At 42.9% G+C, this 18,441-nt stretch overlaps 1 protein-coding gene across 1 annotated transcript in view; it reads left to right on the top strand.

Annotated features, from left to right (window-relative positions):
• The first annotated feature begins 6,354 nt into the window (after positions 1-6,354).
• Positions 6,355-18,441, top strand: part of NUDT3 (nudix hydrolase 3) — a 67,725-nt gene continuing 55,638 nt past the window's right edge. Inside the window, exon 1 of the mRNA XM_015423972.1 lies at positions 6,355-6,823. Within this exon, the coding sequence (XP_015279458.1) occupies positions 6,725-6,823 (99 nt within the window). The 5' untranslated portion in view covers positions 6,355-6,724. The remainder of the gene's footprint in view (positions 6,824-18,441) is intronic.

The raw sequence follows: 18,441 nt of genomic DNA, 5'->3' as shown, positions 1-18,441 counted from the left end.
GTTTAACAGATGTACAATACATTTTGGAACTTTTCCATTTGCTGGAAAATTTAAAGAAACTTCATATGTCTTTTGGCTGATGACCAAATTTCACCCTGCAATATGAAGATGCTACCATATAGGAATGCTTCAGGTGCCTTGCCCAGATGTTCATCTTCATTTTACGACCCCCCCCCTCCAACAAAACCAAACCCTAGCCCTTTCCTTATGGTGATAAAAAGCATAAAGATAATCCACTCAATTGCACGCTAGGAAATGTTAAAAGTTGCTATTATGTGATTTATTTGGCATATTAAAAAGGTAAAGGTTCCCTTGCTCAAAAGCCAGTCGAATCCGACTCTAGGGTTGCGGTGCTCATCTCCGTTTCAAAGCCGAAGAGCCAGCGCTGTCTGAAGATGTTTCCGTGGTCATGTGGCCGGCATGACTAAACACCAAGGCGCACGGAACGCTGTTACCTTCCCACCGAAGCGGTACCTATTTATCTACTTACAATTTCTTGCTTTCGAACTGCTAGGTTGGCATATTAATGGTATACAAATTGGTTGCTACATTAATTATAAAGTCCTTTTATTCTACCTAGAAGCATAATCCAGAATATTTGGTCAGGGACTCTATATATATTCACTGTAAAAGTATATTTGCAAGGATTGGTAGAGGGAATTGTGAAATTAATTATGGATGCATATATAAGATCACTTATGTGGATGAGTTAAATGCCTGTTAAATGGAACAATGGTAGTAAGTCATTCCCATTGTATTCAGTGGGGCTTGAAGTATAGAAATACTTGGAGTATAGATCCTTAGAAATACTTGTGGCTGTAGCTGTCTACAATTTTCCAGGATCAGTGGCTTTGTAGTTAGAATAGTGTTTCTGTGTGAGACAAAAGTATGCTTCTATACTGTTTAGATAGTAAATCCATAAAAATTAACATAGTTAAAGGACACAAGACATAAGTATGGCATCACCCAAGGTCAGTGGAGATTCTGGCATCCCCTAAGATCTCTGATGATGGTGGGTCGTATAGGAATCCCATCTTAATGATAAAAACATAAATTACTATAGTATTGCTAAAGCTTAACCAAAGAAGTAATGTTTCATCCTATATTCATTATTAAATTGTTAATTTTTAAAAAATTGGATTGGTCAGTGGAGTTTATGTTTATGTATTATTGGCATACTTGGTATCAGATTTTCGTATGTTGGCTGTGACTTATATATATACCTGACCTAGATGAGAAATCAGAAATCATTTCCTGAAACATAAAATGCACCTCTAAATGCATGAACTACCATTATTGTGGTGTAGAGCCAGTTTGGTGCCATGATTAAGAGTTGGGGACTCTAATCTGGAGAACCGGGCTTAATTCCCTCCCCACTCCTCCACATGCAGCCAGCTGGGTGAGCTTGAGTCAGTCACAGTTCTTTCAGAGCTCTCTCACCCCCACCTACCTCACAAGGTGCCTGTTGTGAGGAGAGGAAGGGAAGGTGATTGTAAGCTGCTCTGAGACTTGTTGGGTAGTGAAGGATGGGGTATAAAACCAACCCTTCTTAGTTTTACATCATAAAAGTTATGTTGAAATGAATAGCCTCAGCAGAAGTTGTATTCTCCACCCTGATGTTCAACACCTGCTAAGATTTCTCAAGGAGTTCTAAAAATATAGGCCAAGATTAACCAAAGATTAACCAACATTGGTTACAATGTGATGACCAAAATCCTATACAATCTACATACATGCAGAATGCCTCCAGAATATACATATGCTGCAGGCGACACTCATAAAATGGTGCTGCGTAACAAAGCAAATTTGTGACCAAAATGTAAATGCCAACTAAATTATTCAAAATATGCCATTGCATTTCCAGTTTAACTACCTCAAAACCAGGCCCGTAGCGACAGTGGAGCATCTTGGGGCTAGGCCCCCTGACTTACTGGCTAGGCCCCACAACTTCCCATCTAGCCCAGGGTCCCCAAGTGGCAGCTGGTGCGGGGAAGAAGCCAAATATTCCTTTAATTTGATTAGCCAGTGCCCCCTAATAAATTTAAATGCCCCCCGACTTAAAAAAATTGGGTGGTATTTTACTTTGAGGTGACTGGAACATTCAGTTGTGTATGCTTTGTGTCATCAAGATGCTTCCAATTTATGGTGACCCTATGAATTAATGACTTCCAAAATGTCCTATCATTAAGAGCCTTGCTCAGCAAGAATGAAATGTCCTTGTCACTTGTGACAATTTAGGCAACAGGGTACACTGAGAATCTGTATTTGCCCCCAAGAAACTTAATTCCACTCAAGAAATACTGGAAATATTGTGAAAATTAGCAAAGTAATGTGGATGTGAGTACTGTTTTTGACAAAGTATTATGAGACAAATACAAGACTCAGAGATCTTTCATCTATTTCCCCCCTCAATCCATATTCAAAGGGGGTAATCATTAGGATCTGTTTATTCATTTACTTTATAGCCTACCTTGTGTCTGTTGTGCTTTCTGTAGTAACCGAACATGCCTATCTTAGGTTGCTGGGCCCTGGCCTCACGTGTGCTTGCATGTGTTTGTAGTCTTCCAACTGAGGCTTCATGTATCTGAAGAATTAGGCTCTGTAACAAAAATTTATGGTAGAATGTTAATTTACAAAAAGCTACAAGCCTTTGCTTAGGTAAAATAAATACAACTATCCTGGAAATCAAATGGGTTTTATTCTTGGTATAAGACTAATGTCTGTCCATGCCTAGCATGCTTAGAGGCAGGGAAGGTAAAAAGATAAGTCGTCTTACTTTCTGTAGGGCAGCCTGCCAGAATGGAGGTTCAGGGACCACACTATGCAGTCAGGGGTGGGGGTCAGATTTCTGTTCCACTCCAGCCAGGAAGCGACAACTAGATTTTCAGGCTGGAACCTAGTTAGAGGAGAAATCAGAGGCATGCTCAATCCATTAATAGAATAATTCTCTAGAAATTGCTTTCATCATTGCAGACAAATGTACATATTGATGATGACATCAATACAGTGCTTTGGTGTAATCCCAGATTATCATTTTCAAGACCAACAATTATTAGCATTAAACTGAAACAGTATGTTTACATTTGTTTCAGTCTGTGATGCAATAGAGTTCAGTATGACTGCTTCATCTGTTTTTGACAAAAAGTGGCTGTTGCATGCAGCCCCTCCATACCGATTTCTCCACTTCTGCGTATCCTTATTATAATAAATCTAAATAAATCTTGTGAGATTACTGAGATTACTGTCATGGTGCCTAATGAAGTATTAATGTATCATGGGGTTTCTGAAGTGTTATATTCATGCAAGTGCACTAGAGTAACAATAAGAAAAAGAAGGGTGAAGTATGTACTGTGTTTAAATAGGTAGAGGCATCAATATTTCAGTGAGCCACTGAACGGATGCATTGGTGCAACTGCACAAAAGCAATAGAAGAAAAGGAGGAAGTGGGAACTTTGTGCCTTGATTTAAATAGGCAGCGGGCAGTCCAAGTAGGTCAAGGGGAGGGTGCGTAGAGGAGTCTCCTAGCTATTGCAAAGCAACAGACTTGGAACAGTAGACCACATTACAGAACAAGGGTGGCAACTAGAAGGGAATCATTTTAGTATACTCTATAAAGTTGTACTATTTGCATGTACCAAGCACAGTGAAAGTGAGTAGTGATCTCTGATCAAGTGAAGGATAAGAGTGAAGAGTAGTAACAAATGGGAGAAAACATTTTAAAATGCTCTTGATTATTTGGAAGTGTTGATGGAGTGCATTGTCTATCATGTGGATAGATCCTCAAGGTATACCAAAATCTCTCCCCACCCTAGCATGTGTATCTATGTTTAGCTTCCCCCTTGACCAAGTAATATCCTTGTATTTGCTAAAACTTTTGAGCATCATTCTTATACAATCACTATAAGATCTGTAATGAGTTTGTGGTTAATTCCCTTGTAGATTCAGTGACCAATACATGAATGCATGTTTGCATAATTTAAAAAGATTTTGATCTAAAGCTATCTTACACATGACAATAATCAATATTAAGGTACTCTTCATTTAATATAAACTGAGAAATGGCCATATAAGTACTACTGTATTTTTTCTTGTTCATATATCTTTGGAGGGGGGATATTATCTTTAATCGAATGGCCTGTAATAGGGATTTTCTGGCTACAGCGTGTCTTGTCAAGCAATGCTACTTCCCAAGATAACCTTGTTAGCTACAGTGCAACATGTTGGCTGTACAGTCAGCAACTTTCACATTAAAAGCTCATGGCTCAGCAGTGGACTAGAGAAATGAATTCTACTTCTAACTAGGCTTCTCAGAATTCATATAGGTTTTCCTTTAATGTTTATGCAATACTGTTTGGCTGTTACCCTGAGGGCTGCCAAATAGGGAGGTACCTCAATTTGTCATGCTGTGTAGGGCTGCTAATTTTTTTTAAAGCTGCCTTTATAGTATTCGTCCATCTGCAGGAACACAGTGGCTGAAGTATAAAAAGGACTTGAACTTCCAGTTCCAAAGTTTTTCATCAGTTAGGGAAAGCCATCCATTTATTTGGAGATGTTCTTCATATGTTCCTGAAGTGAGCCCTTGCAATAAAAGTCATTTCAGAAACTGAATATAATAAACTGGATGAGCTTAATTAAAGCCCTGGTTCTTTCTTACCTAAATAAGGTTTGGGTTCCCATTTTATTTGGGTTCACTGAAAACTTTCTTTGATAATAAAATCATTAATTTTTTGATAATTGTTAAGGTGGTATGTTGTCGAAGGCTTTCATGGCTGGAGTTCATTAGTTGTTGTAGATCTTCCAGGCTGTGTGGCTGTGGTCTTGGCACTGTAGTACCTGATGTTTCGCCAGCAGCTGTGACTGGCATCCTCAGAGTAATAACACAGAAAGATGGGAGTACTCTCTGTGTCAATGTGAGAAGAAAAATGGTAGGCCTTAATGGTTTAATGAGAAAGGCAGGCTACAAATTAAGTGATAACTTGGTTGTAGCATATACTTTTACACAAATAGCTCAGTTCTATGCAGAGTTAATCTCAGCCCATGAAGGTCTTGCAGCACTTTAAAAGATGGACAAACTTGTGTGTCACAAGCTTTTATGAGCCAGAGCCTGCTTAGTCACAAAAGCTTATGCCATAATAAATCTTTTAGGTGCTGCAAGACTGTTATTTGGCTGACTAATCCTCTGGACTTTGCTTGCAGAAGGACGCACTTGCAAACCCCAGCCTCTGCCTCTTTAAAAAAGAGAAAGGTATTGGAAAGATCAAAGCAGAGTAGGGGACCAGATGGATCAATGACCTGCTACTATATAAGGCATGTCCATGATACCAGATTCTTAACAGCATCAAACTCTGGAGCCCTGACCTTGTGGTAGTCTATGACCCCAGGTCTCTTCTGTAGAAAGGATCTCGCATATGAAAAAGCCAGAGTCCCTGGAGGGTTGATCTTTGGCAGATTAGCTACATGGACAATAGACTGAGGTGGCATAAGGCGCCTTCCTATGCAGGACCTTTTTTTGCAGCTGAAGTTACTCAGAAGTAAGTCTCACTGAAGTCAGCTGGACATATTCCCAAATAAGTGTACATGTATCCAGCATCAGCGTTGTGAAGGTGGATGACAGCACAGACTTTAAACCCCAGCTTTAAAGACTAGCCGCAGGGGGCTCTATATCTGTGACTATACAGTCACCTTCTACAAAAACATTTGGTATGTAACATGATGCTGGCTGAAAGGCATGGATGGGAACGCACCATATTTTCTTACTGATAAAATGTTGCTGCTTGTGTGGCAAGCAAACACAATTTCCTCACAAAAGACAGGGGAAAGGTCCATTAGTTCCAGTTCCTCGCCAAAGAGATTGAAAGAGAAAATTCTTTGGCGTTCCACGGGTGTCACTTTCTTGTTTTTCATCATAAGGCTACATAAAGAGAGGACACCCTTTCTTCAGCCTATTTGAAACCACCCTTTCTCCGCCCTCTTAATTTCATGCCTAGACTTCTGTTTCACTACGTTTTTGGCGTGCCGCTGCTACTCGCAACGGCGGGCATTGTTTCTCTCGAAGTAGGCGTTTTACGCAAAGCCGCTGTCAAGCCGGCAGTCATGGGCAGACACTACGCCAAATATCTGGCTGAGAGCGGCATTCGCTACGAAGGTGGCGTGAGGGTGCGATGGCAGCGGAGCGCGTCAGGCGCCCCTCCCCCTTATTCGCGATACGGTTTTACTGAGCATAACTGGGCGCAAACCTCGCGCTGGGAGACGCTCTGTAACGGGTGTCCGGTGTGGAAAGGGGCGAGCCATTCCCAGTCCTCATTTACGCAGCTTGCGCAGCGGTGGCTACAGGAGAAGGGCCGGCCCGCGCCTTTCTCCGCCAGCTGCCTCTGCGCCGTTGGCGTAGCATGCTCCAAGATGGCGTCGCGGTCGTTGGCGGCGGTGGCCGGAGCGCTGGTAGCAGCAGCAGCAGCAGCGCCGACGTGGGAAGAACTGAGAGGGGGAATGAGGCGGCGGGCGGCGGGTGGCAGCAGTAGCAGCCAGTAGCGACCACAGAGAGGGGTCTCCCCTCCCTCCCGGCGCGTGAGACAGAGACTCCCCGGGATAGCGGGTCCCCCACCCCCTCAGACAGGGAGACCCCGACCGCTCCCCTCCAGACCGCAGAGCCGCCGACACCCTTCGCTGGGCTCATCCCGTAGCTGCCTCCCGGGTGGGTCTCCCTCCCGCCTCCCCACGGCAGAGAATGATGAAGCTCAAGTCCAACCAGACGCGCACCTACGACGGAGACGGATACAAGAAACGGGCGGCTTGCCTCTGCTTCCGCAACGAAAGCGAGGAAGAGGTGGGTGACTGAAGGAGCAGATCGGCGGGGGGCGGGGGAGGGAGCGGGGACGATGGGCGCTGAGCGGCCAAGAGGAGCGTCCGAAGAGAGGCATAGTAATGGAATACGCGACATGAGAGGGAGAGGGAGGAGGAGGTGTGGCAAATCGGAGGCTCGGGTGCGGGGAATGAAGAGGGGGAGGGAGCTGCGTGGTGTTGAAAGAGACCGAGAGAGAGAGAGAGAGAGGCGAGGGGAGGAGCTTGGGAGGGTGGGGATTCCTGGAGGATTAGTAGGGCGAAGAGGAAGGGGATTTAAGAATGGGCGCATGCGCCTATTCTGCAGAAACCGTATACCTTAGTAACGAAGATCTGTAACAGCTAGGCGAGAATTAACTCGACGCCTCTCGTTAACACCTGTTCGTAAATTATTCGGGGGCGGGAGTTACAGTATAAAGAGAGTGATTGCTCTCTACTTTATTGGAAGAAGGCACACCGTCCGTGCTTTCTCGTATGATTGGGAAGCGTGTGTGAGGTAGATAGTCTCGTAATACAATTCTAACTATGGCTTACTCAGACGTAGAGTCCACTTTTTCAGCGGGGTCGTTGCTTCCAAGTAAGTATGGGTGAGATTGTTGGCTGCTTCTCCTGTGTGACTGTTTCTCCTGGAGTGACTGTAAACAGGGGCTAAATGGGGAAGAGCTAAATTTGTACCGATTAGATCGGTTCTTGAGTCTTCATAAGTATTAGAAATTAATTTCTCAAGAGAAATACGGGTAGGTGGTGAAAGAATTTACTGGCAGGGAAAGGGAAAACGGATGTGCTAATCAGCGTTTAATGAGTAAGAGGTAAAATGGTAAAGTGAAGATTGATGGTGTTGATCAGGATAGCAGTAAAGAATGTAAAGTACTTAGTTTTCAGGAAGCTGGTTTTTAAAAGTAATGTTGCTTAAAAAACACCCTGCAGTGTCTCCTTAAGTATGTGGAGAAATAAGAATTGCCTATGTAAATGCCACCTTGTATGTGGGTGGGAAGGAAGTAGGAATCTGTCCTTTTGCTTATAGAATGTTGTTAGAGTCATACATGGTGCTGACATATAGAATACATAATGTCTAACAGTATCAGCCAGCTTCCTGTCTCCATCCTTAGTCAGAGGCATGAGCAAGCAGAATCTACTTTGTAACAGTTTAGAATATAAAAGCATCACCTTTTGCGTTTTTCTCATTTTTGGTAGTCTTTAAGGGAGTAGGTGTGGATACACTTGAGAGTCAGCTTTCCTGGGACTTCTGAGATAATGTATATAAGGTTTGGCTGAAAAATAACTGAATTCAGTGTAGGAATAGCTCTCCCAAAGTATAATTGAGAAAATAAGAGTCTTCAGTATAGCCCTGGAAAAACACACAGAATGAAAGATTTACAACAATGAAGGGTGATATGAACTGGTATGGCATGGCATGGAATTTGGCAGAGGCCTACTGCTGCTATGCTCAGTTAAGCACATCATATGACCTGGCAGAAAGAAATTTGATTCTGGGTGTATAAAAAGAAACTGGGATAAAAGGGACAGATTCCTGCCAGAAATTGCCATTAGAAGAATTGGGGTGGAGTTAGATTAGTTCATCCTGTCTGCTCATTGGAACTTGTTTGTATAAATATAGTAGTTCCTTTTAATATAGCTTTTATTATGGTATCTGGAGTGCTAAGTTATAAAACAAGCCAAAAGAGAGTCTTCATAAAGACAGTGTGCCTAAGCAATTTATCAAGAATAAATTTCAAAGGGGAAGTCTTGCTAGTCTTTTGCAGCAAAAACATAAAGGAATATTGTCTTTAAATGTTGCAAGTTTCCTTTATGTTTTTATTTAGAATACATTTTTTATTTAGAATACATTTAGAATTTTTTATTTAGAATACATTTCATTAAAAACAATATTTACATAGTTCATGTAAAACCCTGAATACTCTTTCTCATTGATCCTTACAAAAACTTTTTGAAGTAGGTCAGGTATCACTATACCTATGTTGCAGATGTGGGGCTAAGAGTTGGAAGGGACCTCCAGGGTCATCTAGTCAAACCCCACACAATGCATGAAATTTACAAATACCTCCCCTTCCACACCCACGGTGACAGCTGCTCCACACCCAGAAGATGACAAAAACCCTCCAAAATCCCTGGCCAAACTGGCCTGGAAAAAATTGCTTCCTGACCCCAAAGTCAGTTTGGTGTAAGTGGTTAAGTGCGCGGGCTCTAATCTGGGAGAACCGGGTTTGATTCCCCACTCCACTTGCACCTGGCTGGATGACCTTAGGCAAGCCAAAATTCTAGCACAGCTGTTCTTGAAAAAGAACACTTTCTGTCAGAGTTCTCTCAGCCCCACCTACCTCACAGGGTGTCTGTTGTGGGGAGGGGAAGGGAAAGGAGTTTGTAAGCCACTCTGAGACACCTTTGGGTAGTGAAGGGCGGGGTATAAATCCAATCTCTTCTTCAAAGTGGTAATTAGCATTTCCCTGGGCATGTAAAAAAGGGCCACAAGAACTAAGCACTGCTGCAACCCTTCCTGCCCTCCCTCTCATGATCTGTCTAAGTTCACACAATTAGCATTGCTGTCAGATGGCCATCTAGCTACTGTTAAAAACCTCCAAAGAAGGAGAGCCCACTAACTCATGAGGAAATCTGTTCCACTGAGGAACCGCTCTAACTATCAGGAAGTTCTTCCTAATGTTTAGCCAAAAACTCTTCTAATTTAATTTCAACCCATTGGTTCTGGTCCAACCTTTTGGGGCAACAGAAAATAAGTCTGCATCATCCTCTATATGACAGCCCTTCAAGTACTTGAAGATGGTAATCATGTCACCTCTCAGTTGTCTTCTCTCCAGGCTAAATATACCCAGCTCCTTCAACCTTTCCTCATAGGACTTGGTCTCCAGACCCCTCATCATCTTTGTTGCCCTCTTCTGGACACATTCCAGGTTGTCTATATCCTTAAATTGTGGTGCCCAAAACTGAACACAATACTGTAGGTGAGGTCTAACCAGAGCAGAGTAAAGTGGTACCATCACTTTGCATGATCTGGACACTATACTTCTGTTGATACAGCCCAAAATCGCATTTGCCTTTTTAGCTACCGCATCACACTGCTGACTCATGTTCAGTGTATGGTCTACTAAGGCCCCTGCCACACGGGGGGGGGGGACACGGGCAAAGTGTAGCTTTTTAAAGCCGCACCAAAAGAGACACACGGCGGCGGGATCACATAGGTCCCCTGAGTTGCCGCGCACTTCGGGGGGAAGCCACCGACAGGGAAGCGAGGTAGCCGAACTGCGCACGTGTGAGCATGCGCAGTTTGGCCGGGAGCCGGGATTACTACGAACGAAGAGCGCCCCGGCGATCCCACAGCCGCACTTGATGCGGCGTCCCAGGTAAGTCCTCCTCTGGGGGTGGTTCTTTTTTACAGCGCGTTATTGGCCTGAAGGGACGGATCGGGGATGGGTGCGAGCGGATTTCCAGATGTTGCAATATGCTCGCACCCGTTTGCTGCGCCCCTGATCCGTCCCTCTCCCGGGCCAAAATCTCCCGTGTGACTGGGGCCAATGACCCCAGATCCTTTTTGCACATACTACTGCCAAGATAAGTCTCCCCAACCTATAATTATGCCTTTGATTTTTCCTACCTAAATTTACATTTATCCCCATTGAAATTCATTTTATTTGTTTTAGCCCAGTTTTCCAGCCTGTCTAGATCATCCTGTATCCTCTTCTACCATATTTGCTACCCCTCCCAATTTAGTATAATCTGCAAATTTAATAAGCATTCCCTCTGTCCATTCATCCAAATCATTGATAAAGATGTTGAACAAAACAGGTCCCAGGACAGATCCTTGAGGCACTCCACTTGTCACTCCTCTCCAAGAAGATGAGGAACCATTCACAAGCACTCTTTGGGAGTGATCTGTCAACCAGTTACAGATCCACCTAACAGTCATAGGATCCAAACCACATTTTACCAATTTGTCAACAAGAATTTTATGTGGAATCTTATCAAAAGCCATCCTGAAATCAAGATAAACTATGTCTACAGCATTCTCCCGATCCAGCAAGGTAGCAACTTTCTAAAAAAAGAGAGATGAGGTTAATCTGACATGACTCATTCTTGAGAAACCCGTGCTGGCTTTTGGTAATCACAGCCGTCCTTTCTAAATGCTCAAGGACTGTCTGTCTGATGATTTGTTCTAAAACTTTCCCAGGTACAGACGTCAAGCTGACAGGTTGGTAGTTACTCAGATCCTCCTTTTTCGCCTTCTTGAAGATGGGGACAACATTTGCCCGCCTCCAATCTTCTGGCACCTTGCCTGTTCTCCAAGAATTCTCAAAAATAATGGACAGAGGCTCAGAAATTACATCTACAAGTTCTTTTAGTACCCTTGGATGCAGTTCATCTGGCCCTGAGGACTTAGTTTCATTTAAAGAAACTAGGTGTTTCTTTAATGCCAATCCTAGGCTGCAACTCCCTTCCCTCATCATGTGCTGTTTTTGTCATGTTGAGCACTGTTTCCCTTGCAAGAGAAGACTGAGGGAAAGTAGGAATTGAGCAGTTCCGCCCTCTCTTCATCGCCTGTTACAATTTCACTTTCCTATCTCTGCAATGGGCCTACTATGTCCTTGCTCTTTGTCTTACTTTGAACTTTCTTTCTCATAGGAATCATTTGTGATTGTGCCGTCAGTATTTCACTTTTAAGAAACTCCCATCCCTCTTGAACTCCCTTCTCCTTAAGTATTTCTCACTACGGGATTCTACCTAGCATAAATTTAAGTTTGTCAACATTTGCTCTCCTGAACTCCAACCTATGTGTCTGACTATGTACAGCTTTTACTTTCCCCAAGATTGTAAATTCCAAAATTCCATGGTCACTACTACCCAGGGTGCCCACTACTTTCACCTTGTCAACCAGTTCTTCCCTGTTGGTAAGAATCAAGTCCAAGATAGCAGATCCCCTTGTTTCCCTCTCCACTTTCTGGAAAATGAAGTTGTCAGCACGACAAGTCAGGAATTTATTGGGCCTTTCATTTTTATCAGAGTTGGACTTCCAACAGATATCCGGGTAATGGAAGTCTCCCATGACCACCGTGTCTCGTCTCTTTGAGAACTTTGTAATCTGTTCTAGGAGTGTCTCATCCAAACCCTTTGCCTGGCTTGGTGGTCTATAGCAGACCCCCACCATAATATCACTATTATTTCTTACTCTTTTTATTTTTACCCAGAGACTCTCAAGTGGACTTTCATGCTCAGATTCACATATTTCCTCACAAGTATATATCTCCTTTACATATAATGCAACTCTTCCACCCTTCCTTATTTGTCCCTTTTAAATAAGTTATACCCCTCAATCCTAATATTCCAATTGTGAGTGTCATCCCACCAAGTTTCAGTAATTCCTATTAGGTCATATTCCCCTTCCTGTATTAGAACTAAAAATTCCTCCTGCTTGGTTTCCATGCTCTGTGCATTAGTGTAGAGACATTGGAATCCATGTTTTATGTACCCTGAGGTTTTAGTTTCTGTACTTAACATGTGAGTTAATGTTATCTAGCATATGTGCCACTCCCCACTAAACTTTAGAGTTCTTATCTCCAGTTATTGGCATCATACTGGACTTTGTATTTTTGTCTCACTCCCCCACAGGATTTAAAGCTCTCCTTATTAGGTTTGCAAGGCGGTTTCCAAACACATTTTTCCTACCTTTATGCAAACCATCTCTCGATAGAAGAGCTTCATCTCGAAAGCATAAGCCATGGTTCGAAAATTCAAACCTTTCCTGAAGACACCATCTACATAGCCAGTCATTGATCTGCAGCATTCTTCTGTCCCTTCCTAAGCCACAGCCATCGACAGGAAGAACCTACAAGAATACAACCTGCACTCCCAATTCCTTCTCCTTTTTACCCAGAGCCACATAGTCTCTTTTAATACATTCTTGGCTGTGCCGGGCGGTATCATTGTTCCCATGTGAATGAGCAAGAAGGAATAATAATCCGTGGGTTTGATGAGTCTTCCTACCCTTTCCATCACATCCTGGATGCATGCACCCGGTAGACAGCATACCTCTCGAGACAACAAGTCCAGTTGGCACACTTTAGCTTCTACCGTCACAGTAGGGAATCCCCAATTACCAACACAGGCCTTCTCCTATACTGGGGAGCAGAGGCTTTAGTTCTCTCATCCACAGTGGTCTTGAGAAATTTTCTTCAAGCTTCATGGGGGCTGCGGGAGGAGCCCTTGTTCCAGTGGTTCAGAATTACCTACAGCTACCTACTGTAGGTGGCTGCGGTGGCTCAAGTGGTTAAGACGCTGAACTGCAGGCTGTGGAAGGTCAGTAGTTCAGCAGTTCAAGACCCGGGTGCCGCAAGACAGGGTGAGCTCCTGTCTCTAGTTCCAGCTCCTGCCAACCTAGCAGTTCGAAAGCAAGAAATTGCTACCTACTGATCTCGCGTTGAAGATTTTCTGAGTAACATTCGTAGCTACTACACTACACTCTTTACTTAAGATTCCCAGGTAAAAGATTAGGGTGTGGAAGAAATGGAGGGGTGGTGTGTATTTCAGTAGGCTCAGGCAAGGCTTCTGTGCAGTTTGAAGCAGCTCATACAAGATGGTACTTCAGTAGCTTCTCAGGTCCTCTGATGCTAATCAGCTGCAAGCGGCAGTATGTGAGCTGGCCATCTGCAGGGTGGTGCTGTAGAGCAGAAGCTTGCTTGCAAGCTGTTTTAGTAGTACAGAAAATAAGGTTCCTTGGCTCTTTTGCTCAAGTCCCAAGTTCTGACCTTTGACATCTTACAGGGTGCCATTGTTTTGTGTCCATTTAGTTGCATTTGGTTTACTGTTTCCTAGATGTATATCTGTGTTATGTTTGTATCTAATAGAATGGGAAGGGGATAATTTACTAAAGGAAAGTGAATTGGAATACAACTTTTTTGTTGGCACAAAGAAATAACCATGTTGCCACAATGTCAGTTAATTTATGCTTTGAATAATGGTGTTTGTAATTAAAATATTTGCTAATGAGTTTATCCAGTATCCAAAGTAGAAACAACATAAACATTTAAAATAATTAGTACAGTTCCTTCTCTCTAACGAACAGTGAGTGGCTAAAACCTTGTGGAATTTAACATTCCTGTCTCCCTAGACCACTGAGCCCCCCTGAAATTTTGCTTCAGGCAATTAGGGGATTCTTGCAAACAGGATGATGGCCAATCCAGGGATCTGATTGCGTGCTGGTGTTGGCAAAATCCTCCTCTTATAGAAGGGTACTTTTTCAGTGGACACAATCTACTGCAGCTTCAAAAATGAATATATATTAAAAATTATATCAATAGTGATTCTATTTCATCACATAAATAACTTTTTATGTAAGAGAAATGTTCTGTGATTAAAAAGGAATAATGGCTACAAAAGCTAACATGTTGTGATGATTTATTGGTGCTAACTACCTATATATGGCAGCTGTATTTTTCCAAGAGAATACTTTATGCATGTATGTCAGCATTTTTGTAACAAAGTTTGCTATTGTTATTCTCTACAGGCATGCTCCAGTGCAGCTGGATATCAGTGGGTCAAGAATTTTTAGGCTACAATCCTAAGCATACTTACTAAATCCCATTTAACTCAGTGGTAACTGTGACCTATGGTTAAGTCTTCAGGTCAGAAATGGATTATTGTAACTGAGATGTTGGCAATAGTGTGATGATTTCCAGGTCTGTGTTGTCATAATAGGAAAGAAATAATCTTGTGTTAACTTACACAGATGCTTACATTTAGAATAGTTCAGCTGTTGCCACAGCTGAGCTGACTACAAACCACTGGAAAACTCCAAAATACCTATTACTTTGGTTTAATTGAACTAGATGTCTGTGTATGGGGGGGGAACAAATGCAGGGTTTTTTTTAATGCTGAGTCCTATGGTTAGAGAGAGAGAGTCAAATATAAATGTGTGCAATTTGGTTTCCCAGAAGATGTGACTTTAAAGCGTGAGATCTTAAAATATTTTGAAGATTATAACCAATGTATTAACTCTTAGCTGATATTTTAGCAAAGCTGCAATAAATGCTTGTTTCCGTATCTGAGTTCTACAGATCAGTTAAATGCACAGCACAAAAAATTAGTATGTGTCTGTATACCAGAAGAACTCTAGCATAATAACAGTACAAAAATGCCTGCAGAATAAGAAGTTGGTTTGCCACCCTTTCTCACAATACAAGAACTCGTGGGCACTCAATGAAATTGCTGAGCAGTCGGGTTAGAACAGATAAAAGGAAGTACTTCTTCACCCAAAGAGTAATTAACACATGGAATTCACTGCCACAGGAGGTGGTGGTGGCTACAAGCATGGATGGCTTCAAGAGAGAATTAGATAAACATATGGAGCAGAGGTCCATCAGTGGCTATTAGCACAAGGTATAGAAAGAAATTCGCAGTCTGGGGCAAGTGATGCACTGTATTCTTGGAACTTGGGGGGGCAACATTGAGCGGGCCTCTAGTGTCCTGGCCCCACTGCTGGACCTCCTGATGGCACCTGGTATTTCTGGCCACTGTGTGACAGAGTGTTGGACTGGATGGGCCATTGGCCTGATCCAACATTGGCTTCTCTTATGTTCACGTTAAAAACTTCATGAGGAAAGCATCTTATCATTTTATCCTGTTTAAAGAGCGCTGTAATATTCTGTACTTATATAAGAATATAAGAGAGGCCATGCTGGATCAGGCCAATGGCCCATGCTGTCCAACACTCTGCGGCCAAAACCCAGCTGTCATTAGGAGTCCACCAGTGGGGCCAGAACTCCAGAAGCCCTCCTGCTGTGCTCCCCCAAGCACCAAGAATACAGAGCATCACTGCCCAAGACAGTGTTCCCTCTATACCTTGTGGCGAATAGCCACAGATTGACTTCTGCTCGATATGTTTGTCCAGTCCCCTCTTGAAGCTGTCTATGCTAGTAGCTGCCACCACAGTGAATTCCATGCATTAATTATTCTTTAGGTGAAGAAGTGCTTTTAACTGTTCTAAGCCTACTGCTCATTAATTGAGTGCCCACAAGTTGTTGTATTCTGAGGAAGGGAGAAAAGTACTTCTTTCTCTACCTTCTCTATTCCATGCATAACTTTGTAAACCTCTCTCATGTCACCCCTTGATTGTCATTTCCCCAAGCTAAAGAGCCCTAACCTCTTTAACTTTTCTTCATAGGGAAGGTGTTCCATCTCATTTTAGTTGCCCTTTTCTGCATTTTTTCCAAAGCAATAATATCTTTTTTGAAGTGCAGTGACCAGAACTGTACACAATATTCCAAATGAGGTCACACCATAGATTTATACAGGGGCACTATGATACTGGCTGATTTGTTTTCAGTCCCCTTCCTAATAATTCTGAGCATAGCATTTGCCTTTTTAAAATTGAAGTCACACACTGAGTCGACAATTTCAGGGAGTTATCTACCAGGACTCCAAGATCTCTCTCCTGGTCAGTTACTGCCAGTTTGGACCCCATCAATATATATTTATAGGTAGGAATTTTGGTTCCAGTGTATACTACTTTGCATTTGCCCATGTTGAACTTTATTTGCCTCGACAGTTCCCTCTGGAATGCCTCACAGTCCTCCCTAGTTCTCACTGCCCTGTCATCTGCAAATATACCTACTTCACTGCTTACTCCCAACTCTAAATCATTAATTAACCAGTTAAAAAGCACTGAACCTAGAACCGAGCCCTGTGGTACCCCACTGCTTATCACCTTTCATTGTGAAAACTGCCCATTTATACTCTGTTTCATGTTAATTAACCAGTTTTTAATCCACAACAGAGCTTGTCCTCTTATCTCATGACTGCTAAGTTTACCTAGGAGCCTTTGATGAGAAACTTTATCAAAAGCTTTCTGGAAGTCTAGGTAAACAACATCTACTGGGTCACCCTTGTCCATCTGTTTGTTCACCCCCTCAAAGAACTCTAAAAAGTTAGTGAGACAAAATCTTTCCTTACAGAATCCATGCTAATTCTTCCTCAATAGCTTGTTCATCAATATTCCTACTAATTCTATCTTTAATAATGGATTCCACCAACTTACCTGGTATTGATGTTAGACAGACCAGCCTGTAATTTCCCAGATCTCTGATGGAAGACATGAGGGTTACAATAGCTACCTTCCAGTCCTTGGGAATGGAGGCAGATTTTAGTGATAGATTGCATGTTTTTATCGGGAAATCCACAAGTTCATGTTTGAGTTTCAGAACTCTTGGGTGTATGCCATCTGGACCTGGTGATATGTCAGTTTTTAATTTGTCCATCAAGCACAGGACTTCCTCTCTTGTCACCACAATCTGACTCAAGTCTTACAACACTCCTCCTGAAATTGGTGGTTCTGGAGTGGGCAAGCACCTCCCATCTTCCACAGTGAAAATAGAGGCAAATAACACATGTAGCTTCTCTGCCATTTCCCTGTCATCCTTTAGTAATCCTTTTACTTCTTGGTCATCCAATGGCCTACTGCCTCCCTGGCTGGTTTTTTGCTTCTAATATATTTGAAGAAACTTTTATTGTTGGTCTTTATGTCTTTGGCAATATGTTTCTCACAGTCCCTTTTATCCTGTCTGATCACTGACTTGCATTTTATTTGCCAAAGCCTGTGCTCCCCTTTATTTACCTCACTCGGACTAGCCTTCCACCGCTTAAAGTAATCCTTCTTACCTTATACTACTACTCTTACTTTGCTCGTTAACCATGCAGGGGATTTTTATACCTATTTGTGCCTTTCCTAACCTGCGGTATACATTTTATCTGAGCTTTCAGGAATGTAGTCTTAAATAGTCTCCAAGCTTCCTGAAGGGATTTGACCCTCCTTACCTTTCCTTTCGGTTTCTTCTTCACAAGCCCCCTCATTTGAGAGAAGTTATCACTTCTAAAGTTCAATGTCATTGTGTTGGTCTATTTGGGCAACTCCCTATTTAAATACATGCTAAACTTAATAGTGTTGCAGTCACTGTTCCCAACCAGTGCGATCACATTTACATCTCTCACCAGGTCTTGAGTATTACTTAGGGTCAAGTCCATGATTGCCTCCCCCATGGTAGGTTCTGTGACCATCTGCTCCGTGGCACAGTCATTGAGAGTACCTAGAAATCTCTAATCCAGGGGTGTCAAACATGCAGCCCGTGGACTGGATCAGGCCCTCAGAGGGCTCCAGTCTGGCCTTCAAGGACCTGGCTGTTTCCTGCTTCGTTTTCCAGTTCTGCTGCTGCTGCCATGTCACGGCTTTACCAGTCTCTCTCAGTCGCACAGGAGAGATAGGTAAGCCTCTTCTGTGTGATTGAGAGAGTCTGGTAAAGAACTGGCTGAGGCTCCTCCCCCATCTCCTCCCAAGGGGAGAGAGGGAATAGCCAGAGCTTGTTTCCTGGCCAGGCTGCAAGAGACAAAGGGAAGCCTTTCTTTCCTTCCACGGGCTGAGGGAACAAGAGAAAGCTTGCTTTGCTGGGCTGCCTCAATCGCACAGGAGAAATACCAAGCACCTTTAAGACTAACAAAGCTTTGTTCAAGGTATGAGCTTTTGTGTGCCTTGTGTGTGTATTCTGTTGGGCTTGTTATGCCAGGGCTCTACTGGGTGCAAGGGGTTCC

This window comes from Gekko japonicus, unplaced genomic scaffold, assembly GCF_001447785.1.
Source record: "Gekko japonicus isolate JY-2015 unplaced genomic scaffold, Gekko_japonicus_V1.1 scaffold370, whole genome shotgun sequence".
Taxonomy (NCBI): domain Eukaryota; kingdom Metazoa; phylum Chordata; class Lepidosauria; order Squamata; family Gekkonidae; genus Gekko; species Gekko japonicus.
Note: the sequence above shows the minus strand (reverse complement) of the source record. Positions and strands in the feature narration are given on the sequence as shown.